Consider the following 24,579-nt stretch of genomic DNA (forward strand, 5'->3'; position numbering starts at 1 on the left):
TACATACCAATTACCTAATTATACTTATCATGTCAATTAGTGTGAAAAGGAAGACATTATACCAGCCGCAGATTAATCAAGAAAACCACAGTCCTGTATGAATATGGCGCCGCTTAAATTACAAACTATATCCACATTTTTAAGATATTGTGGTAACCTGTGTCCCCAAGGGAGACCACTGTGATTCGCCCATCCCTTCACTGTGTGAATAAGATGCGAATTAAAAATACAGTACTAATTCCAGAGGGAGCTCTCAATGGTCTAGAAATGATCAGTAGCCTATTGTACAAACCTACCAATTGACTTGATTATGTTGTTTTTCTTATGTAAAATACTGGAACACCACCCTTAAACTTAAAGTCACAAAATCAAAGAATAAAATGGTATAAACTACCTCCAAGATAATTGATTAAAAATTTTTACTTACATCGGTTGTTTTGAGCCTTGAGCGTATCAATCTATCTCGTTCTCTCATAAATTGTTGCCTTGTGTCAACTTCATCTACCTCTAGATCCACTAAAATTAACAAAGTAACATTATATTATTTGTTAAGATTTTAATATCAAAATATCTTCGTAGATTTAAACACTATCTCTTTCGGCATAAATAACAATCAATCTGGAAAAAGAGAAATTGGGTATGGAATTATAAAGTACAGTAAGAAAATGTTGGTGAAGAGATGGACTTCGAATTGGATGATGATGGTGGTGATGAAAAGAACTAGTATCAAGTTGTTATAAGATACTTTGCAGCAGGAATTGGCACAAGCTGACTAATTTATATGAGAAAACAAGCTAAACGTTTGTTAACTGGTGGAACATGCCTGAAGCCCTTGTATACCCTCACAACTATGAAATTCAAACTCAAGTAAACTGTTGGTACGGCAACGGAAAAAATTGAACTTTTGTGTGGTGTTATTTATTATAATATTCACCAAAAATGTTTAGTTTGAACTTTTGTGTGATGTTACTATAAGTTTATTTATTATAATATTCACCAAAAATGTTTTTTTTTAATATAATAAAACATTTCCTCAACAACTTTCTTGCATCATCATCTTCTTCCTATACTGTGCAAAACCTCATATTTGAGTATAGTCACAGCTTTGGCTTTCTAGTTTTCTTTAAATTTTTCAACTGATAAGCCAAAATGTGTGTATATTATTACTTTGATACAATTTGTAGAAACTTCTTGAAAGACATTGTCAGGAGTTGAATAATACTTGATTTATGACAGATTTTCCTCAAGAACTGTGTGAATGAATAAATTACTATTAATAATTTGTTATGACAGATTATCAAAAAGGGAAGAGCTGTTAGAACAGCAATCAATCAGATATATTGGAGAGTTAATTTATAGGAATAGCAGCGGGTGCAAAATTGATGATGTCACAAGCAATTAACTGAAAAGTTATAATTGGAAATGGGAAGGGTACTCTAGGTTAAGATATACAATCGTGTTTAGGAATTAAATCATTAAAATTGTTGTAGAACTGAATATCTATTTTATACTTAGTATTTCACTTAAGAAAATAAATACAATGTTTCCCCTCCAGTGTTCTAAATAACTAGCAATCTGTAATGTTATTAGAATACAGTAATTGCTTGAAAAATGTCAAAAATATAAAGAAAATGTTTGCTGGTTGTCATTTAAACAAAAAACAGATACTTTTGTCAAGTACTTGCACCTTCATCTGCCAATCTGTAAATTTAACTTTTTGTGGAATAATTCATTTAATTTACCGATGAATCTGCTTACTTGGTTTGGTTACTGAGTTTTTTTAGATTTGTTTTATCAACTAGCAAAACTTTGCTTGTTGTAGAATTTAAAAACTTAATGTCTTATAATTTTTTCAAAGCATTTATAGTGCAATTACTGAATATGGTCACTGTTAAAACTATACTATAAATTTTACTCAAACAAATTGCAGTGTTCTACTACCTGAATAACACTATGTAAAATATTAAATTAAATCTAAAATTAACCAACATTGGTAAAAAATTAAAAAACTACAAAAACATTACTAGCTGGTGAATTAATAATGAATCCAGGATGTTTAAATTAAACCACAGCACAATAGGAAATAGTTGATATGTCGTAATACTAAAATATTACAATGAAGTATCAAAATTTATAATAATTTAGAAATAAGGGAATATTAAATAAAGTACAAATATATAAATGATGTTTTCATTATAATAGTAGGATGTATAAATTAACATAATAATTAAGACTGAATTGAGAACTTGGTGGAAACTTATAAATTAGTAAATTGATTACTCATATAACAATTATAAATGACATCTCTGGAGGTTTGTATTTAAATGAATAATGTGTTTTGTAATACATTCTTTCAACAATTTGGTATGTAGTAGTAAGGTGTGTATTTCTAATAATTTTCAATCATAATTTTCAAAAAAATTTAATGAAATTGATTTTGTTTAATTTTAGTTTGCCTAAGCTTCCGCTTTAATCTTTTTTATTTCTGGTATTCCATTTTGACGATATTTTCCATTGCCTTTTCAACTCCAGCCTCAATTTTTTCATAAACATAAAGTACATTATAATGATTTAATTAAATGAATATCAGTTCCGAGACTGATTCCCAGCAATATTAGTTAAAAAATTAACAATACAGGACATGATAGGCAAATGAATTAAACTTTATGGATGCAATCGGAAAAACTTAAATATTGTATGTTAATTCCATGCGACTTCTCTACATGGGAAAGCATGCGATTTATATATAAAATGTCCATTTAAATTTATTCAAATTGATTGATTCCAAGCCAAGTGGAATTATACACCGAAATAGCTGAGAAACCGGCGGATTCTTCCTCGGGTGTGGCTCGATTGTTCACTCCGGTGGAAGTGTTAAGACACGGATTAAGCTGTTGTCACCATTTGAAGTAGTTAGGCTTATTAGATACATGTGAACAATTAAAGCGTTTCCTATGTTTGAGGAATATTCCATGGTTATCGTTTAATTACGGGATACGTGGCTATAAACAGCATGGCACTTTCTTGAAGTGTTAATAAGACGCACATGGAAATATAACAGTATTATGAAATCCTGGCAAAGGTATTTTCAAACATACACAATATATTTCACTCCAAAAAAAATAATAAACTAATTTTCTTCTGATATTTTTAAAGTATGTGTCTTTTTATGTTGTAGTTTTAATATTTGTTCTAATTTGCATAATTGTGATTTTACAATACAAGCCGAATCGTTGCCTAAAACCTAAAATAGAGAACAAAATTTTGACTTAAATTTTAAACTAAGTTTTACCCATTTGGCTAGACAATTGTTGACAAAAATGAAAATATCAATTATCTTGACCAATAGAGCAAAGGACGGGTCCTGTCACAAAATGATTGAAAAGTAAGTGAAGCAGAAATCCCTTTAAATGACCATTGATGGTGCAGAAATCATTTGACCAATAGAAAATATGGCGTAGTAGTTTAAGACAACTTAAGGAATTAGAGATAGAAGAAGCAAGCAGTTTCCAGTTAACTTGTTGATAGATATTCTATCTAAATATATACAAAATAATTTTTCTAAAAATTGCTGCAAAGTCATTCAAAATTATTTCAAAATTTTGGTGTTAAAAATAGACTATTTAGTTTGGTATCAGTCTTATACCTCGCTTGAACATTTTATCTTAATGTTCTAATTTGCATATTTGTGAAAACATCTGATGTGACTATACAAATTTAACAATTACTTAATTAATTTTTAAATCAAACAACGCATACCCTAAATTACTTTTTGTAAAGACTTCAAAATGACTTGCATAATTATTGTCACTTCTTATCAAGTCAGATGGATTAAAGAATTAAAATTTAAATGATCTATTCCACCCACAAAATAACAACAAAATCGGTAAAGTAACAAAATTAGTGCTTCGTGAGAGTTCACCTTGAACAACTACATTGTACGGACTTGTTACAAGGTACCTGTCGGCACTTCTTTTTTTTTCGCACTTCCCGTCACTTATTTCTGTCAATAACCATCTCTTTCTTTCACTGCCAAAGGATCTTCCTGTTATTTGAATAAAATGTGTCCCAAAATTTGTTGATCATTTTTTCGTTTATTTTGTGTTTAGTTTAATTTGCTGGCTTGCTTTTCGTACAATAACAATATTGTCATTGTGAAAACAATGAGTAATCGGGAAAATTGTTTAAGGTCATATTCACAAAGCAAAAGTACTTTTCTATTTAACATTCAACATTACTAGATATATTTAGACCCCTGGATATAAAATATAAAGAAAAAAAAATGTTGTAGAGGATGTTGAAAGAAAATGAGTTGATGACTAGGCCAATTGTACTAACTGTTTCTATAACACTTAATGCTTTATATTACTGTACTATTTAGTTTTATGTTGGAAGTACGAGGAAGGTTTAAATTTCCAACTACGGCAGATTGTGTCCTCCATTATTAGTAAATGTATCACAGAAATGAAATAAATAAATACAGTAAACAAATTGTTCTATAGGATGTTAAAAGATATAATGATGATTTTGTGTCATTTTTATTTGTATGTGAAAGTATTATACTCCAAGTACAAAACATTTCCTTACCATTTTTCTTTATTTCTATTCATTTGGGAACAAACACCAACTGTTCTGACAAAACACCTTATTTTGCGATGGGTTTTGTATAATATATTTAAATTATCTGTTTAATTAATTAATTTACTGTTTGTTAAAATGTACTAGGGAGTGATTGCAAAATGTGTCTGAGATTTATATTCTCACTCCTGGTTAATATTCATTGGTGACCAAATAAATATAATTATTTTAAAGTCCAAAGGCAAATTAGTGAAAAAATGACAATGCTGTGATTATGAGTGGCTAGATTTCAATAGAGAAAAATTATTATTTAATAAAGATATTGAGAATGTTTCAATAATTATTCTGTTTATTAAATACCAAAAATGAAAGTTAAAACATGAACAATTTATAATCTGCGTTGGCTACCCACTTGAAATAATTCTCCATTTGTGAGATAGTTGAACATAATCTTGGACATATCATTAAACTTTCTCTTTCTTTTCTCAGTACGTTGGTGCTTAAAAACATGATAATGAAGAAAAGAAACATAAAGATGGACTTTTGACTGAACTAGCGGTAATAACATTTAAGCTTCATAATTTAAACAAAGGAACTATAGGATAACCCAAATCAATAAATTATTTAATTTATTAATTTCTATTTCTTTTAATTTAATTTAAAACTGTAAGTAATATCATTTTTGTTCAGTAGCTATACAGCTGTCTAGGCTAACTGTATTATGTATAAAAACATGTAAATAATTAAATATAGCACAATTAATTAACTATAATATCTCTATGATTAACCCCAGTTAATGAAAGAAAAATTATAGCACACATGGCAATGGTCTGGCATTTTATAATCTAAAACAAAAGACAAAATGATACAAGATGGACTTTGAAAATAGTAATTTAAAAAAAATATATATCTTTATAGGAAATTTGGTTGTAATTTTTCAAGGGACAATAATATAATACACTATAGTATAAATAAAAATGAAATTAGAACAATAACATGATTGAATAAAGTAGGGGAAGTGAGACAAACCCAAGTGACAATCTGATGGATTGATTGATTACAAATTATAATTGTTTTATTAAGTTGTTTTGTACTAGGTGTTTGTGTAACTACTAGGTTTAAGTTGAACAATTGTGAGAGGTAAGATAATATAATGGGTTTGCCTGTACAGAGAAATCATTTTACAAAACACAGGTTTATCTCAGCCCAAAATGATGTAAGCAAAAACGTAATAAGAATCAATAAACATTTAATTTCTTCTGTTACTGTAGTATCAAAGGAAAAGGTCTACAGTTTTCTATTTAAATTGGATATATGAACATTTGAACTTGAGTAATACTTTGATAATGTTTCCATGCTTGCTTAATATTCCACACCCTCTAGGTGAACATGAGAATTAAAATGATTAAATAAATTTACAATAATTAATCATTCCTTTTTACTAATTAATTTACAGACTGCCTATAGGCTTGTTTTAAACTAGCAATAGTGTAAAAACTAACTGTAATGATTAATTAACACAGATTTTGATTTCCTGAAAATGGTCATTAATTGTAAAGTTAATCAAAGCATTTAGTACATCCTGTATTGTTACGGTCAGCTAGGCTTTTTTTTCTTAAGCTTTGTCTACACTATCAAACTTGATGTGACAAAAAAAATGTGATGTGCCCATATATGGACATGATGATGTCATATCACTACCATATTTGGGCATATCACTACCATATTTGGGCATATCACTACCATATTTGGGCATATCACTACCATATTTATTGTCAAACTAGTTTGAAACAGAGCGTTATTCTCTCACAAACTCTCAACAGAGAATACACAGGTGAAGATTTATGAGAAAGTAAAATCTGGCAAATTTTGATTATTGAGATAATGAATGATTGTATTATAGGAAATAATAGACTGTGAATGTTTAATCCACCTTTGGGACACGTGCACAATAATCATTTTGTAAAAAGGGCAAGGCAATGCATACCCACCAGCTGTTTATGAGAAATTACTTTAGCCTAGGGTGTAGGCAGTGTAAAGCTGTGTCTTTGACAGGGTGTGTCCCCGGTTCAAGTCTTTTTTAGCATGTGGATACGATATTGAGAGGGTTAGGTTCAGGTTTTTAGTGTGTCATAATGGGAGTGGATCTTGTTTAATTCTTAAAAGTAAGTATGAAGCAAATACACTACCTAAAGATATTACCAGTAATTGCAAAAAAATATCTGGTTTACCATGAACTCCAATTTCTTTATCTATTTTTAGAGATTGATTGAAAAACATTGTCAACAAGACTTAACCCTTTCACTGCGTATACCCGGTACTACCGGGTATAAACAAACGTCGTTGAAGTGCGTATACCCGGTAATACCGGGTATGGGCAAAACAATGATTTAATCGTATTTGCCTATAATATATAGCACCCTCTATATTTGTTCGATGAACTTGAATATTTTTGCAAGTCATTAAAAAAATTTTCCAGCAAAAAAAACGACCCTCTATAGCTGTATTATTGTCTTGAAAATCATGCGCCCTCTATAGTTATATTATATATAGTATAGTGTATATAATAGTATTCTATCTTGGAAAGTTGTTTTGAGTAGCGTAATGGCGGCCATTTTGAAAGTAACCAAAATTTACCAGCCCCAATAGGGCAACATTGTGTTTATCACAACACGCAAAAAAAAAAAATTCTGAAACAATAGTTAGTTTTGTACTATAGTGAATTTTTGGGAAATGTCATTATTTTCACGATTTTGCCCCAAAACTTTGATTTGTGCATAATTTTTATAAAATAATAAAAATAATTCAATTTTTTTTTATATTTTTATTTGTTATACGTATCTTTATCAATATCCAGTTGGAAAAACGTATTCCATAAGAATTTCTTATAGAAAATATAGTTTTTATCATTGATTCGATAAAAAACACGAAATCCAAAATACCTGTAATGACGTCACATGACGTCATCAATATGCAAATTACATTTTTTTTTATACCTAACTGTAGACTAACCCTTTGCCCATCACACACCACAAAAATAATTACACAATTATCTCAATTAGTATTTTTTTGCAATTTATTAAAATACCATATGTTTTTCTTAAATATACATTACGCACAGAGGTGGGAATAATGCTCCGCAGTGAAAGGGTTAACCAAGAATTGAGGAAAATAGTCAAATTAAATTAACAAATCAAGACTCAAAACTAATTGAAAATCTAAAGAAATCTCATCATAAAATAAGTGGAGCCACTGGATTTGAGCTTTCTGAGAATAACATTAAGTTAGATTTGTATAACTTAGTAATACCTTAACAAACCTCATTGAGGACTTTATCCTCGATTTTCTATGTTAGTAATGTTGTTAGTCAAAAGTAAAAATGATTCAGAGATGTTTTATGACTAGGCACGTTTTTCGACGTATAATGAAATTTATTGGAAATAAAACATACATGAATAAAGAAAGTCAATCAAATGATTATATGACTAATATTAAAAGTTACAGTATTAATATTATAGATCTATGCTAATACAGTAGTCTAAATTTGTACAGTATCTTTTCTTTAATATTAGTGAAATTGTTTAAAAATTAGATGTATAAATTGAATATACTGTAATGTTGTGTGTTATCTTGTTGGTATGTTATTTAAAACAACATTTAATGGATTATTTTGCATTTCTCATGAGCTTTTTGTAAGTTTATAAGATTCAATTAAATGATTAATTAAACATTAAAATAGGCTTTTATTATAATCAAAAAATGTTAGGGAAATGGAACAAAACACAGTAAATTTAAAATGATGTCAATATAAATGTATAGTTCAATTAAGATTACTAGAATTCAGAATGTAAAATTGAAAATCAATGGAACTGTAAAGAAATAAGTTCTTCATGGTAAACCAAACAATTAACATAATTAATTAGTAAGTCAACAATAGAATAAAGGAAGTATTTCAAATATTGATTACATAAACAGATAACATACTGTACATACAGTAAAAGATAAGATTAAGAGATAAACTCTATTGTGTTATAATACAAGGAGGATGGTATAACATATAACAACTTTTTTTTAACATAATTTACATGTACTGTAGAATAAGAATGGACAATGCAAGCACAAAAAACAGGGAATAATCTTTGCTGTTCTATCTTGACAACCAAAACATGGGAAAGCAACAGGGGTAGACCAGTACATACATTGACACCCTAAAGATGGATGGTGTGTGCTGATGAAAGAACAGATTCCCAATAGAATACATTTTTTATTTTTTTTTTTTATTTCATACTCATCCAACAGCGAGTAACCCGCCAATTACAGGATGGATAAACTATTTAATAATTTCACAAGACAAACATATACACAAGATGCTCTACATAAACAAAGACTTATTATTAAGTCTTTGGGAGTGGAGTTGTAAATTGTCATGAGAAAAAAACCCTGACATATGACAGGACTTGAACCCAGGACCCTTAGATTGGTAGCCAAGCTTCATAACCACCAAGCCACAGCTCCACTCATGGTTGTATAAAAGAATCTAGTTTATGTTTATTCCAGACTACAGTATTAAAGCATAGGCCTACAGTAGTAAAACCATTTGAAACCATTAAATAATATTAATAGCAAGGCGAACCTAACTTTGTTAGAGATATTAAAATAAAAAACCATTTGTTGGCTAAGAATAAAACAATTAGAGTATACTTACCAAGATCATTTTCTGTAATCTGCATCAGGTAGTCTCCATCAATACCACAACCTGTAGGAACACGAAGATATGAAATAACAGATGGATTAATCCCATCACTGTATCCCAATTTCTCAACCACACGGCACCGCCGATTTGACTGGTTCGGTCGCCAAACACGTTTCAACATTTTGCAATAAAAAAGCAGTAATAAGAAATAGTAATCCTATAAAACGTTGAGTTGCTCCGCGTCTTTAAAAAAATAGCGTACTGTTGCGTTGTGTCATCAAGTCAAGTATTGTTCAACGAGAAAATTAAAATGAGTGGCGCAATTACGATCAGTCGTCATCAAGCAAAGTCTCAAATGACAATGAGTATTCGTAGCAAATGATGATGCGATTAAATAATACGGTTTAATCAACGAGTCTAATACACACTGACAGATCTCACAATGCTGTGTTGTATCGACAACGACAATTAGAGTACAGAGTACGTGTTGTTTTCTACTGAAAGACTTAACCAAGTAAGTCACAAACAAGTGGTTATAAATTTTTGTTTAATTTCCAGACAGGTTTTATATAAATAAAGTAAGAAAAAAATAACAGAATTGATGCACTTCAACTGCACTCTTGGCTAAAACTGTTGAGAGTTGGTTGATCAGTTTTTAGTAGAATTAACAGGAAACAGAAGTAATTTCTGTAGATTGTAAGCTTCGTGATGAGATTAGCAATGTGGTAATTAAATTTGAGAGCCGCAGAGGGGAGGTACTTTTGCTTCAGAAACGCGTAGTGAACCGATGACAAGTTAGAATTTGATTAGCATGTGTGAGGGGTGGAACATTTGGGACAGAGCCGTTGACAAGTATAAAATTATAAGTGATGTTGGCATTGTTTCAACATTTGATGCTTTGGGATTGAATTGAATGTTTGATAGTCTGGGTTTCATTAGGATCACGTTCATTAATAAATTACAACATATTGCTCTTTGTGGGAGAATTGGGTATTTGTGCATACTGTATATGTTGTAACATATTGTACTCTGAGTATTATATGCCATAGATTTAAGATTAGAATAAAAATGGTTCCTATATTGAAAGCAGGCATCTTGAGGTAGTGAAGTGTGTTTTATTCCACATTCACTGCTTTCTTGATAAATAAATTTCTTTTTTATATTTCTACGTTTTTTTAATGAAAATATAATGATGTATTGTCCCTCTTTTTTTTTTATATGCCATTTTGATGTCACATAATAATAGTTACCCACTTTAAAAAAAATGATTTACCTGAAAAAACTGTAATTTAAAGCAAAAAATAGTCAAATAGGCTGCCAGCAATGGGTTTTTGGTTGAAGTTGACTCTTTATTTTGTCATTTTATAGAGAAAACATTATTTTTTTTTCTATTTCTTTACGGAAGGGATTAACTTTTAAAACTACAAAATAACCTATTCAAAATCCGATTTAATTAATCTTCAATTTTCATGTTTTTGGGGGACAATACACCTTTAACATTCAATATTTGTATAAATCACTATTACGGTACTATATATTTCTATCATGCGTATTATGTTTTAATACTATCGGCAAATTTTGTCCTGAAGATGGGCTTTTAGTCTTTATTGGTTCTATTATAACAAACATTCTGAACAATTTTTTACAGCAACATACCTGAGAAGAGGTCATAATAGTACTGCATTTTGCGTGAACTTAACCACTGGAGAACTTCTTCCTCTTCCCATGATTCAACTGGAATTTGTAAAAAGCGTTCCTTGCTATCTGTTCCACCATTTCCATTATGATTCAAATATCCATTTATTGTTTCATTATTAGTAGTTCTTTCTTCATTTTCATTTTTAATCTGTTCTGTAACAGTATTTTCAATTGGGTCTGGTTTTTTAAAACTTGATAAATTTACACCAGCTGATTTTTTGTCCAAGTCCTCGGTAGACTTCCGTCGTATGTTGACATTTTCAACTTTTTTTGACACTTCTTCTGGGGTTATATTATGGACTATTGTTGGATTACTTGGGGGAGGGGGTGCAGATCGTTTCTTGGATTTTCCAACTGAATCATTGCTTGTGGTAGACGTTACACTGCTTTGTCGTGTACTTAGCTTTTCGGCTTTTTCATCTTTTGCTTTCTCTCCCTCTGTCAGCTTTGTAGCGGTTGATCGGGGAGGTGGTGCCGGGGCTGACTTTTTCTTTTCTTTTCGTTTGCGACCAAACATATTTCCATTCACATTAGTTCTTATTTCAAAATTGACATTTTTCAGTTAAATCTGGAATTTAAAAAAAAAAAAATATTATATAATATATATTGCAAATATTATTTTTGGTTACCAATGAATAACCAGAAGCGAGGTCTAATTCTGAACATTGTTTCATTTAATTTGACCAGCATTTAATACAATAACTGTTAACAATTTTTAACAATAACAACTACAATATTACACAAAATACATCAGTTTAACAAAAAATTACACTTTGAATTTTCAGATACCTACAGGCAAATTGCAACAAAACGTGTAATATATTAAAATGCATAGTTTTTGGTGAATATTAATACAGATTCAAGTAAAAAGAATTACAATACTAAATTCAAAGTTATTTATTATAAAAAATTACGAAATTTATCTAAATAAAAATAACAAATCCATATATTCCTGCAATCAACACGTACTGTACTTGCTGTAATATTAAATTAAAGGATAAAGATAAAAAATATATTGGCACTGAAATAAATAGAAATTAATCATATTTTTCTCAATGCCATACATTTATTTCAAATCAAATTTCCTTTCTCACAATGATTGATACTCTATGTTTATAATGAATCATGTACTGTAGCATTGTTTAAAAAAACATGATCTAAATGAACACTGCCCTTATTTTCCAATTTGCACAAGATTATTTAATAAGGAAATAGTTAAAATAATGCAAAAATTAGGGGAAAAACCAAAAGAACAATGCTCATTTTTATGGCTACCCTTATACGTATAAAAAGAACAATGACAATAAAAATATGACAATGACAGGAAAATACATCAAATAAGACAAATTACTTACACCAAGCAAACTATAGGGTAATGTTTTGTTACAAATAAAGTAAACCACAATACAGATTATGAAATAATAAGTACTCTAAAGTGGATATAACATTTCATAAAGAAAAATAACCGTTTCACATTGACTAGCAAAAGTTGACACACACTGTGTGGATGCAATATAATTATGTAAACTCTAAAATCAAAGAATCATAATAATAATCATAATCATAGAGTGTGGACGCACTGTGTGTGTGTGTGTGTAAACTCTGAAGTTTTGCTACTGTAGGCGATGTATGTAAACAGGGTTATATACTGTAGTAAATGAAGATATTGTAATTTAATAACACTTTATTTAATTTATTTGTATCAGTATTTATATTACTGTTAATGCAATGGGTACTTTAGTTTAATTTTTTTTTACCACAGCAGTTAAATTTTGCTTACTGTATACGCTGTTCTTGCTAAGCATCTTTCATTCAAAGTACATTGTATGTTAAGTATTTGATGCAGGTTGAATTCAATGAAACGAAACAAAACAAAAAAAAAGGTTTGAATATAAGCAAAACTTTGTGCATTTAAGTTCTTTAAATTAAATTGATTAAAATTAATTTCTTTTAATTGAATATACTGTACTTTTCATTTTTCAATGTAGCATCAATACACAACAGTACTTTAATTTCATTTCTATAGTAAAGAGCGAGTAGATTTTATATTTTTTTGTATGTACATCTTAAGATAAATATCAAAGGGAAATCCATCTGTATTCTACAGACATGCTTTTAAATGTCCAAGAGACATTGATACAAATCAAACTTATTCGCATACTCAAGTATTCATGTTCAACTACACTAGGGAAAAGAATCTACTCTATTTGAGACCAATTACATCAAGATAATAAATTGTTTATGAAAATAATTCAAAACTGATACAAGTGTATTAGTTTAAAATCAGATATTAAACCCAAGTGTAACAAAACTTGTCCCTTGGTGAAACTGGTTTTAATAGCAGACAGGGAACAATTTGTATTCTGTCCAGTACAATATCACCTATAGTTTAAATAACATGTATACTTGTAGGTACTCCATTACAAGATAATGGCTCTAAATTGGTGGATACATTTACAATAAATCCTGGACCTTCAAATTAAAATAAAAAAAGTGTGCATTTAAATTCTTTACTCTAAAATAAATTTATTAAAACTAATTTCTTTCAAATAAATACTTTTCATTTTTCAATGTACTTTACCAATACTAATGTACTAAAATATCTAAATTAGACGAACTTACGCTTATTAAAGTTGAACTCAGTATTTAAATTTCTATCATTATTGTAACATTTTTGGTATTTCTTTGTTTGCCAAAATGAAGGAATTTTGTATTTTCCGTTGATTCTCAATCTAGATTTTGTTATAATTATAACGAAAATAATTAAAGAAAAATCAAATCAAATTCCTTTAGTAGCAAAACACTGAAAATAAATAAATAAATACAATATTATTATTAAGTATATGTATAGTCTACAAAGCTATGGAAAGAATTTTGGTTTAATTACCAAATCCAATCAACAGATTTTAAGAATTTACATTTATACTTTCGGATAAGAAAAAAGAAATTTCCGGGATGTTAGTAAACCTATGGGACAGGTATGACAAGGTGAAATTAAGAATACTGTAGGTAATAAAATTGAAAGTTGCCGACTGTAATTGAGTAAACATTGTAAACAAAATACAGTTAATTAATAAGATTATTGAGATTTAAACCAAAATTGTACAGTGTGTGGATATTCATTGGAAAATTAAATTTAAATTCTTTATTAGTATTTTTAGGCCTTAAAATCCAATCCCCACTAGAAGAATTGGGGAGATGAATCTTGGGATGATACGGAAGAAGTCTGAATTTATAGCTTAGACAGAATTCCATTAAAAAACTGTGTTATAAAAGTAATTAGAAGCACTGTATATAATAATAAAATCATCCTGGATTTATATAGTGCCTATTGTTGTTAATTAAAAACATTAACAACTTATTTATTATTTTTTCATTATTACCCCAGTCATTTTTTTTTTATCAAACACATACTCCCATAATGCAGCTAGTAATCAGCGCAAAGTTGTGTCTTGATCTAACCGGGTTCCCATTTATACACCTGGGTGGAGAGAGGCAAACGTAAGTAAAGTATCTTGTCTAAGGATACAAGCAATGCGGCGAGAGTTGGATTCGAACCTCGATCTCACGATCAGTAGTCGTACAAGCTTTAGAAGCTCATAACCCCAAGAAGATTCATTTGTCTTTTATCTACACAACACACTCAAATATGGTAGGTGTATACATGGGAAATAAACTAGCCTAGCAAAAAGGAAATGAAAGTATCCACTTCCAGACTTTTTAAGAACTTTTTTTTATTTCGACTTATACTTATAAGTTATAGCATTTAAAAAACTTAATAGGGATTACAGCCATGTCAGTTTGATTGAGTACTACTGTAGAGTTTAATTCAGCATAGCAAGAAACAACATGACTACAGTACATAAAGAAACCAGACTAAAAAAAAACAAGAAAAAGCGTTGGAGAGGATGGATCTGGGTTATCTTGCATGAGTCATGAGCAAAATAGAGGGTTGCCTTAATTGAAAGGTTACTGTCAGTAATTAATTAAAAGACGTTCATTTAATGAATGACTAACTCATTACAGTATGGTGTCCCATTTTCAATGTACAGATTAGAAACAATTAATACAAGAAAAGTTAAAATGTGATAAAACAAATATTAAAAGAATACAGCAAAATGAATTATGTTGTCTTCAACAAATACTTTTTAAAACTTATTCTTTAATTATTAAATTACTTTAATAAAAAAAACAAGTAAGTTGCAATTTTTCGGGTTAAAGTAAATTTCGAGAATTAACTTTAATAATTTATCATATAAACTTATTATATTTTACAATTAAAATGATTGTTCAATTTTTAAAGATTATATTGAATGAGTACAATGCAAACATCTATGCTAAAACCCAATTCTCATTCAAAATTGTAATTTTGGTAATTAACTTGTACAATATAATTAAGCAATACCAAATGTTCAAAACAGAGTAAGCATTTCATAATGCATGCACACAGGTACTATAAAAATTAATTAACAATATCAAACTAACCTACCTTTGTATAGAATCCCTAAATAGTAAAATGATGAATAACAAACAGCAGAGAAGAGATAGTCAATTGAGTATACCGATGCATTTACGTAGCCCACGGTACGTATGCAATGACAGTGCCTGATCTATGATAGGCCCCAGCTTGTCAGAAGACCCTGTAAAACTTGCTATGTCTGACAAGTTATATTGATAACACAGGACTGAAATTGAAAATCTAAAGTTAGTCATTTCCTTAGTAACTGCCATGTATAATACTGTAGTATTCCATATTTTTTAAAGGTTGATTTGCATATCCAGGTGATGTCATTTGTATACAGATGTTATAACAATTCAATACAGATGTTAGATTGTAATAATCTAATCATTCAAATTAAACTGTTAATTCTAAAAGTTGTTGTTAATTTTATTGTTAATAAACAATATTTAAAAATAAGTATAAATTCTAAAGTAGTTTGTGTCCTATTTTTCTTTTATTTTAAAATCTTTGACCCAATGGGTTGTTAATAATATTAATAATAATAATATTAGATTTATAGAGCGCACATCCACAAAGTGCTCAAGGCGTTGGTGCGGCACCATTATGAAAATTTCGGACCCAGAAATGTGACTAAAGTTTGCATAATCCTATGCCCATGTACTTTACTAGAGCGACTGCTCCAACAAAAGCAACATTTTGTTACTGTATAGTTAACAATTTATATTATTATGTACAATTATTCTAAAACTCAGATCCTGTGTTCAACGATTTATAATTTTTTTTCAAGCGGTCAAGACAGCCAATAAAAATAAATAAAACTTCAAACTTGTACCCGGTGTAATACAGGAGTTGTATACAGTGTGTTGTCACCATACACCGGACATAAACCCACCCATAATGAACTTCAAATCTATTTTGGGATTACTGTTGGCATAAACCGGTACAAATTTTAATGGGGCTACGGTAGTCTATGGTACGCTATATCTATAGAATGTTTTAACTAACTAATCGCCTGAATCATGGTCAATTTAACTTTAACCTACAGCCTCTAATTTATACTAGCATGACAGCAATAAACTTAATTTGGCTAATTATATATAGTGATGATCAAATGATAACAATCTCTGTTACTTTACATGTTTCCTAAACTTGATACAGTGATATATCCAATTTGATTAAGCTATGCTATGATACTTTCTAAATAACAGATTGAGGGGGCACTTTACAGTTACAGTATACAGAGCCATATATATAAAGAGTTACGACATTGGATTATAGTCGCGTGATATGCAGATTAATTTGTGTCAAACTTGTGTCCGTTAATTCATGTAAAGTATACTGTAGAAGCAAGAAAATACTTTAAACTTTTCCTTATATTTAAAAAAATGTAATTTTGCACATTTTACGGTGAAATATTGATGTGCACAGCGTACAGAAGTACTTGCGGCAAAGAATATTGCGTGCGCGTGCGCTAGTACATTATAAAGTTTGATTGATTGATTTTGGAACGAAACATCCTATAACTACGTCATATTAATAACAATTATGTAATATTTTCAATTCATAATGCATGCTTTGATGACTAAATAAAATAATAAAGTGTCGTGGATATATTATTTTTATATTATTACAAATGAAATGATGAACGAGTCTCGGAAAGTTTGTATCAAAAACACACGGAGAGCATATTATACTGTATAAAAAGAGGGGTGAATTTGTATTGGTTCATGCTCTGATGTATCCTAACTTGCATGTAGGCCCTAGCATTTATTCTTTTGTTATTATAGACACAATATATATGTTACAAAATTAATACCATTAATAAAATTAATTACTAAAATAAAAACAGAATATAAGCGTTATTTCATAGACAAAAAAATCTAAAAATAATGCATGAACTACAGGAAAATGCTACACAAAATAGACGCGCGCCCTCAGCGTGTGAATTCTTTGACACAAACATGGCTTCTAATCTTCAATGTCGTAACTCTTTATATGGCTCTGACAGTATAGTCTAGTCATACATAAAGTTTATTTAATATAATAATATAATATATAATATTTTGATGAATCAGGTCAGTAGTAAACAATGCATCATTAAATTAAAATCTATAATGAAGGATGCTTTGAATAGTTACAAACAATACAATTTTAAGTACTGTGTATAAACATTAATGAAATCAAGTATCAAACAAAATTGTTCAAATATTCAAATTGAAACAAAACATAAAAAATATTGATTTTAAAATGGTACAACAAAACTCTTTAAAAACAGTAAATGCATGGAATTAAGAACACTCTTAACACTTTTAGTTATTTATGCGGTAGATTCTGAGGATGAGAAAGAAATAAATACACAGTGTAGAATAGGCCTGCTGGCCTACCTTATCATAGAATAGTTAGCTAGGCCTAGGCTATAGTAGTAAATAGCCTAATAGGCTGGCCTAGTAGAGGCCAACCTGGCCTTTTTAGATAAACATTATTAATTACATTAGGGGCCTAAAATAAATTAAGCATAACCTAGACATATAGGCCGGCAGGGGGAAATTTCATTTTAAAATTTTGTTTAGCAATCAAACTGATTTTTTAGTCGAGAAACATAGTTTTGTATTGTATTTTATGCTAGCTAGCCTAGGCCTAGGGCCCTAGGCAATCTGGCAGGCCTACACAATTTTAGAAATTTGTAGCAAAAAGGTTGTTTTGTATAGCTTTTTGCTATGCTACACTGGCGAAATCTGTAGTCTTCTTCTATAATCATCGTTCAACTATTATAGGTGAACCATAGAATAGATAGTTGGATAGGTAGGCTAGTGCAAGCACTGTAGTAAATAGTAGAGGCTAGCTTAGGCCTTAGGCCTGCTGTCCCTATTTGACAGACACTTGTTGATGATTCAGTCCACGCGTCAGGCAGTCGTCATCAGCTGTCAGATGCAAGTCTTGCTCCTCCCTCACTACCTTGCCTCCTCTTTTTCAGGCTATCGTTATATTCTTCCCAAAAGGCAGATAATTTTTTAATTGATACATATATGAGTAATAAATAATACTTATTTTGTTCGCTAAATTAATATTGATCAAAATTACTAAATAGCAACAACTTACAGCATTAATTTATGACAACAATGCATTGTTTTCACAGGTGGTGTGAATCACAATTTGTTTTGTTTATATACTCGAGCGTGTACGTACATCGAGCGGAACTGAACTCGAGCGGAAAAATATATAAATGGAACGCCGAATATGCATTAATCATGGATAAAGTCTTGCAATAGCCATGCTAATCATTAAACGAACACATTCATAGGTTTAGTCTTTTTATAACTTTTTAAATTGAACATTAATCTTACAAATGGCTATATGTAATATAATGTACATAGGCCTAGTAATGAAATAAGGAATAAATAATTTTTTAATAATTTTTTCTACCAACCTCCCCCTGAAAAATATTTTTTATTTCAAATTTGATTTTGAATGTGTCATTTTATTGTCACATAATTAGAATTAAAACTAATTATAACATAATAGTTATTCACATTAATTAACCAAACAATTATTTACCTAAATAAAATGTAATTTCAAGCAAAAAATACTTATAAATTGTTATAATTAAACGTTTCTTTTATCTTTTTATATGTGAATAAATATTATTTTTTTGTTACAGAAGTGAATAACTTTTGTATTTGAAGTAAAATACAAGAAGAATTCATACTTTGATATGAAACAGACTCAATTTCTGTCACTTTAGTTGATTTTATTGCTAAGGTCAAGTCTAGGGTCACTTCATCAAGCCTAGACACTAGTAATCCTATTACAAACAAAAACTTTACTATTAGTACTATATGGACTCTTTTGATAATTCAATGATTATCTTACAGCAAATAACAGTATTTTAATATCAGTCTAGATTGACAGTCAAATGGGACTCATTGTATATACCAGAAATAATGTTTTGATTATTTGACAGTGAATTATTATAATAATGGCCTAGGTTCTATCTACATGCATCTATATAATACTGTATTATCAGCAAATTTTGTCATAGACTCTCTTCTCCCATATGTGCTTTAGGATTTGTAATTTTTAGCATGACCTGTCGTAGTTTACAAAAAAAACAAAAATGTCAGGCTCTAGAAGTTTAACTGCTGCTTGCTTTCAGCTTCTGAATGAGTAGTCCTCTTGGGAGGTAGCTGGCTAAAGCAGCAGAGTGCAAAAACACACACACAGAGCCAGTGATGTTATAATTAAAGTATTAATTGTTTATTTCATTATAGGATAAATTATACTTCTAAACATATTCATAGTTCGGTAGAAAACAATTTTCACAGCTTTTAATATAAACAAACATTGTTAATAATTGCATTAATCAAGTCCTATAACAATACTTGTTTGTAAAATACACACAAACTTAAGCACAGAGAATGTCAGTGATATTCTATCAGTGATGTCATAAGTAGTATGCACGTTTAAACAAGATGTGCAATTAACGTCTGTTGAATGTGCAGGTAATATCTAATTCTTCTGCTCAACTTTGTACACATCTTATCTATTAACAAGTCACATTAAAATAAATTGCAATAGTATTTATACAGTTATATGTTTCATTACTTACCGACACATGCCTCTTTCCAAGTAAAGATGCTTGGTCACGATACCAAAGACAATTCTAATTGCAATTTTTCATTTTTTTTTATAGTAGTAAAAAGATAAAAAAATGATATAACCAGGCAAGTTCCTGATATAAAATAATATAACAATTGTTTTGTCATTATGTGTACAAAATACAGAATAATATAGGATAGAGTAAAACCCCTATTAAAAGAAGACTTTTGGACCCAACAAAGTATCCCCTTAATAGAGGTGTCCCAGAGGAGAATTCTCCAGTATGTATTTGAGCCATTTAGGTTTAGGGTACTACACTGAATTTTACAGCAGTAACACACAGGCTATATGGAGACACACTGTACAGTAAGAGGTGTAACAATTTATATACAGACACTAAACAGATTAATCAACAGGAGGCAGGTGGTTGAAAGCAGGTAATATGCAAATTTATGTATAATTCTATTAGTGTATTAAATTCATGTTTAAATTATTGCTTTTGAAAACGATTTAAATAATGATGTTACTGATAATAGTCAAAATGTGAATGATGATTATGTGTTTGTTTTATTTTATTGTTTAGATTTATATTGATGTATTCGGGCCAATGGCCTATGTATAAAAAATGACCTATAGGCAATGCTCCTAGGAAAGAAAGAAAGTGTGTACTGCGACAATAAAATGAATAAGGCTACGGTCAACCACTGTGCTATCAATTACAACATATCTATATGTTATAAAAACATAACCCCATACTTAAAAATTAAATGTAAACAAAATGAAACTGTAACTAAAACATTGTATGGAAGACGTCAAAACGCAGACAGTATTATAGACATATTGGAGAATATTATGATAGTACACAAATGGCCCCATCGTAGAGGAGCTGAACAACAAAATTGGCTTTAGTTTTTAATATCACTTTTTACATATAATCGTACATAATCAATAAAACATATTTAAAATTAAGTTAACACATTTAAATGCATAGTTGGAAAATTATAAACAAAATTATACATCTGTAATTGCACAAAATGCTAACATAAAAAAAACCTAAAATACACAGAATATAATATACTACATTCATTTTTCATATAAACACTGTGTATAACCATTCTAGCATAACTGGTTCATATTTCAATATATAACATTCTCTCTTCTATCCGAGTTTCTTTTAAAAAGGAAAACAAAATAAAAAAAATAAAATAAATTCAACATAATAACACAATTGCCTTTTAAAAACTTACAATCAAATATACAAATGACATCATTATATTATGATCATATGCTTATAACTTTGGCTCTAAATATTCAATTAATTTCAAACCTATCTTTTACAAATTAATATTTATAAGTATCGTTGAAAAAGGTGGAAACAGAAAATCTGAGAAATTTATGAATAATAATAAAGGTTGTTACCAAAATAGTTCTAAAAATGAATATCATTAGAATATACTGTAATTTGGCAGAAGAGGTGGGGCAGCTTGATTATGACAAGTATGATACGGTAGCCTATCTGTTTGTTCCTTGCAAACAATATTATTTATATAAACAATAAACAAAACAATAAACAGTAAAATAGCATCACTTAGTAACAAAACAAAGTACATAAACTGTTTTTATTATTTACGAGTTCTGAGACTAAGTGTATTTAAGTAGATTTCGCCTTATAAAAAAATACATTTTAAATGAAAGTACGGCATTTCAGTTCAATTTCAACAGATAGTTTTGATATCAAAATAAGATCACTTAAATATTATATTTAAAAACTCTGTTTTATGATATGTCAAGGTATAATCTATTAAACATTATTATTATAAAGAGTTATTTAATACCAGATATAACTATATCAATGTTATAGCATTGTATCGCAGCTGATGTTGGCAACTAAAATGATTTTAAGGGTTACAAAGATTTGGCAAAAAATCTAATAACTCGGCAGTATGCATAAATTAATTTAATTATTATTCGTATTGATACAACAAAACCTCATGGAAAGTTATTTTTATTCTGTTGTTTAAATTTAGAAGCCCAACTGAAACACACCTGTTTTGGGGCTATCCTGGTAAAAATTAATATGCAAATTGTTTACCTGTTTTTTTTAAAAACATTTTATATAAGAATGTTGTTTATAAACTAAATACTATTTTACAGTATTTAGTAATATTTTATATCTTGTTATCTGCTTTGAATGTGTTTTTACATCTTTTTAAATCTAATTTCTAGTGTATTTTGCTTGTAATTTTGTTCTTGTATATTGTTATTGAAATTGATTTTGACCATATAAAGAATTAATGCATTAATTATGGTCAAAGCCAAACTTCCGATATGGATTTGTTATTATATGAAAGTTTGTGAGCATCAATAGAAATTTAAAAATAACATATCTTCAAAATACATGAAATTAAGTGGAATGGAATGAAATCATAAAATTAATGATATGAATATTTATTGATAAAAAAATTAAAGGAATAAGAAAGGAAAAAACATGAACTTAAAAAATAAAACACATTCCTTTTTTAATATTGTACCATATTTCTGGTATCAAAAGCTTCTTAAATTATTCAATTATTTGCAATAAATGAATTGTATACAATCTGACATTGGATTAACTAACCTGTCTTATAGGTAGCCTTCCATACTTTATCAATGATTTTTTAAATTTTTTTTCATTCATTTTATCCTTTTTCATATAATTTCTTCATGTCTTTGCATAAAATCCCATCTTCTGTACAATTGGTCCTTAGTAACATTGGTTTTATATTTATGTGACTTGGCCATCATATTTTTTTTTATCAATACTTAAATTCATGTCATACCTCGTATGAGATCTCAATCAAATATATATATATAATTATTTATTTACTATAATATATATTACATTAACAAAGTGGTTTCACCCAGATATTGTCTAAAAAACCTAATACATCTTGTATGTTTTATTATAGGCTAGTACCCTTCACAAGGTGATCCTTTCTCTTTACAATAAATTTATTAAATAATTATTATATCATCCTTAGAAGATGAAACAAAAGAATGAGTATTAAACCGAGAGATGCTAAAATATTACAATCTTTCATCAGGGCTACTGAAAGTTCTTGGAAAAAAGATTTTTATTATAAAAAATAATCTTATTATAGTTTAATTGTTATAATCAGTTGTTTTTAATTGTTAAAATAGAAAACTTCTCTAAAAATGTCAGAAATTGTTTTTTTTTTCATCTTGCAATTTGTTCCATATATTCATGGTATATATTTGTAGCTAAAATTTTAATATTTCTAGTTGCAATTCTTTTGACAAACAAATTTTACTAAGTATTTACGATTTCTTCAAAGCAAGCATTTGTTGGTGGTAATGCACTTGTCAATTGTATGACCCACTATACGACCCACGGGAGAGGTGCGTCATTTACAAATAATTACTGACGCAGGGGTGCGTCAAAAAACCTAGATGGTACGTCACATCAATGAACAAGGTGTGTCAATGTCCGTCACTTTACCACCCACCATATCATAAACAACATGGCCACAGTGCGTCAAAATGGGTGCGTCATGGTCACCTAAAGGTAAGTCACCTTTTTGACGCACGGGTGTGTCATGGTATTCAAAAGTATGACGCACATATGACAAATGACGCACCTCTCCCGGGGGTCGTATAGTGGGTCATGCAATTGACAAGTGCATAAGATACAGGCCATTATATGATAAATGTTCACCTGTTGTTTCTCTGACCATTAAGAAAGTACATTAAAAGACAAAGTAGTCCTAAGGTTCAACAGTATATTGATATGATAATGTAATCATAAATGATAATTCTGAAAAATGATCCTAAAATACACCTTTCTATTGTACATAGCCATGTCTATATACGCTATATTATTGCATGTCCACTTCTGTAAAACCATCCACTAGGTTAGTGATGTCTTATGCTTCATCAACATCCACAGTCGAAAGAACCCTGCTCCGACATAACCAGCCAACTTACCACGTTCCACTAGTCATTGAATTACGCAAAACTTCTTGTAGTCGGCTTCTATCTCGTCGTCAATTGGACTACGATCTGGGGTTTTGCCGGATATGTCTGGGATAAAACAGCGATATGGAAGATCCTTTCTTTCGTAAAACAACAGGTATGCATGGTCTGTGTCAATGTCACCTTTGACCTCCTGAATCATAAAAGGTAACACAAATTTTAATAATACAGTTGAGTCCCAGAACAACTTGGAATAATGGGCAGTATGCTCTTAAGTCATTTTCTCATAGAACTGTTGCAAGAAATATACAAGGAAAATTCTATTATCATGCCGGTATAGTTTTCAGTCAGAATAGGTCATGCGGGCAGTGACCAAAAGCCATTATATCTCCTGTATGATGTAATGTGCAGTCAAGAGTATCAATGTTTTCACACCAGTAGAAATGGATTTTAGAATTTACAGAATACTTTCGAAAAACGGAGATGGGTGACAACCATACCATCATTTTATATATAAAGTTTGTCTACACTATCAAAGTTTGACAAAACAACCCAAACATGGTAGTGATATACCCAAATA

At 29.5% G+C, this 24,579-nt stretch overlaps 2 protein-coding genes across 8 annotated transcripts in view; both read right to left on the reverse strand.

The window, feature by feature from the left end:
- Nucleotides 1-15,524, reverse strand: part of LOC140044774 (uncharacterized) — a 74,114-nt gene extending 58,590 nt beyond the window's left edge. For 4 of the 5 annotated variants that reach the window (XM_072089425.1, XM_072089427.1, XM_072089428.1 and 1 more), the window contains exons 1-4: nt 15,459-15,524; nt 10,928-11,537; nt 9,284-9,334; nt 428-516 (exon numbers count right to left, since the gene is read on the reverse strand). In XM_072089425.1, the coding sequence (XP_071945526.1) occupies nt 428-516; nt 9,284-9,334; nt 10,928-11,486 (699 nt within the window). In that variant the 5' untranslated portion in view covers nt 11,487-11,537; nt 15,459-15,524. Of the gene's footprint in view, nt 1-427; nt 517-1,167; nt 1,237-9,283; nt 9,335-10,927; nt 11,538-15,458 lie in introns of those variants that run through there. The other variant, XM_072089429.1, reaches the window with a different exon arrangement.
- A 3,789-nt stretch (nt 15,525-19,313) lies between these two features.
- LOC140044775 (ubiquitin carboxyl-terminal hydrolase 32-like) overlaps nt 19,314-24,579 on the reverse strand; it is a 41,835-nt gene continuing 36,569 nt past the window's right edge. For all 3 annotated transcript variants that reach the window (XM_072089433.1, XM_072089432.1, XM_072089431.1), the window contains exon 30: nt 19,314-24,192. In XM_072089433.1, the coding sequence (XP_071945534.1) occupies nt 24,025-24,192 (168 nt within the window). In that variant the 3' untranslated portion in view covers nt 19,314-24,024. The remainder of the gene's footprint in view (nt 24,193-24,579) is intronic.

This window comes from Antedon mediterranea, chromosome 3 (genome assembly GCF_964355755.1).
Source record: "Antedon mediterranea chromosome 3, ecAntMedi1.1, whole genome shotgun sequence".
Lineage (NCBI taxonomy): Eukaryota > Metazoa > Echinodermata > Crinoidea > Comatulida > Antedonidae > Antedon > Antedon mediterranea.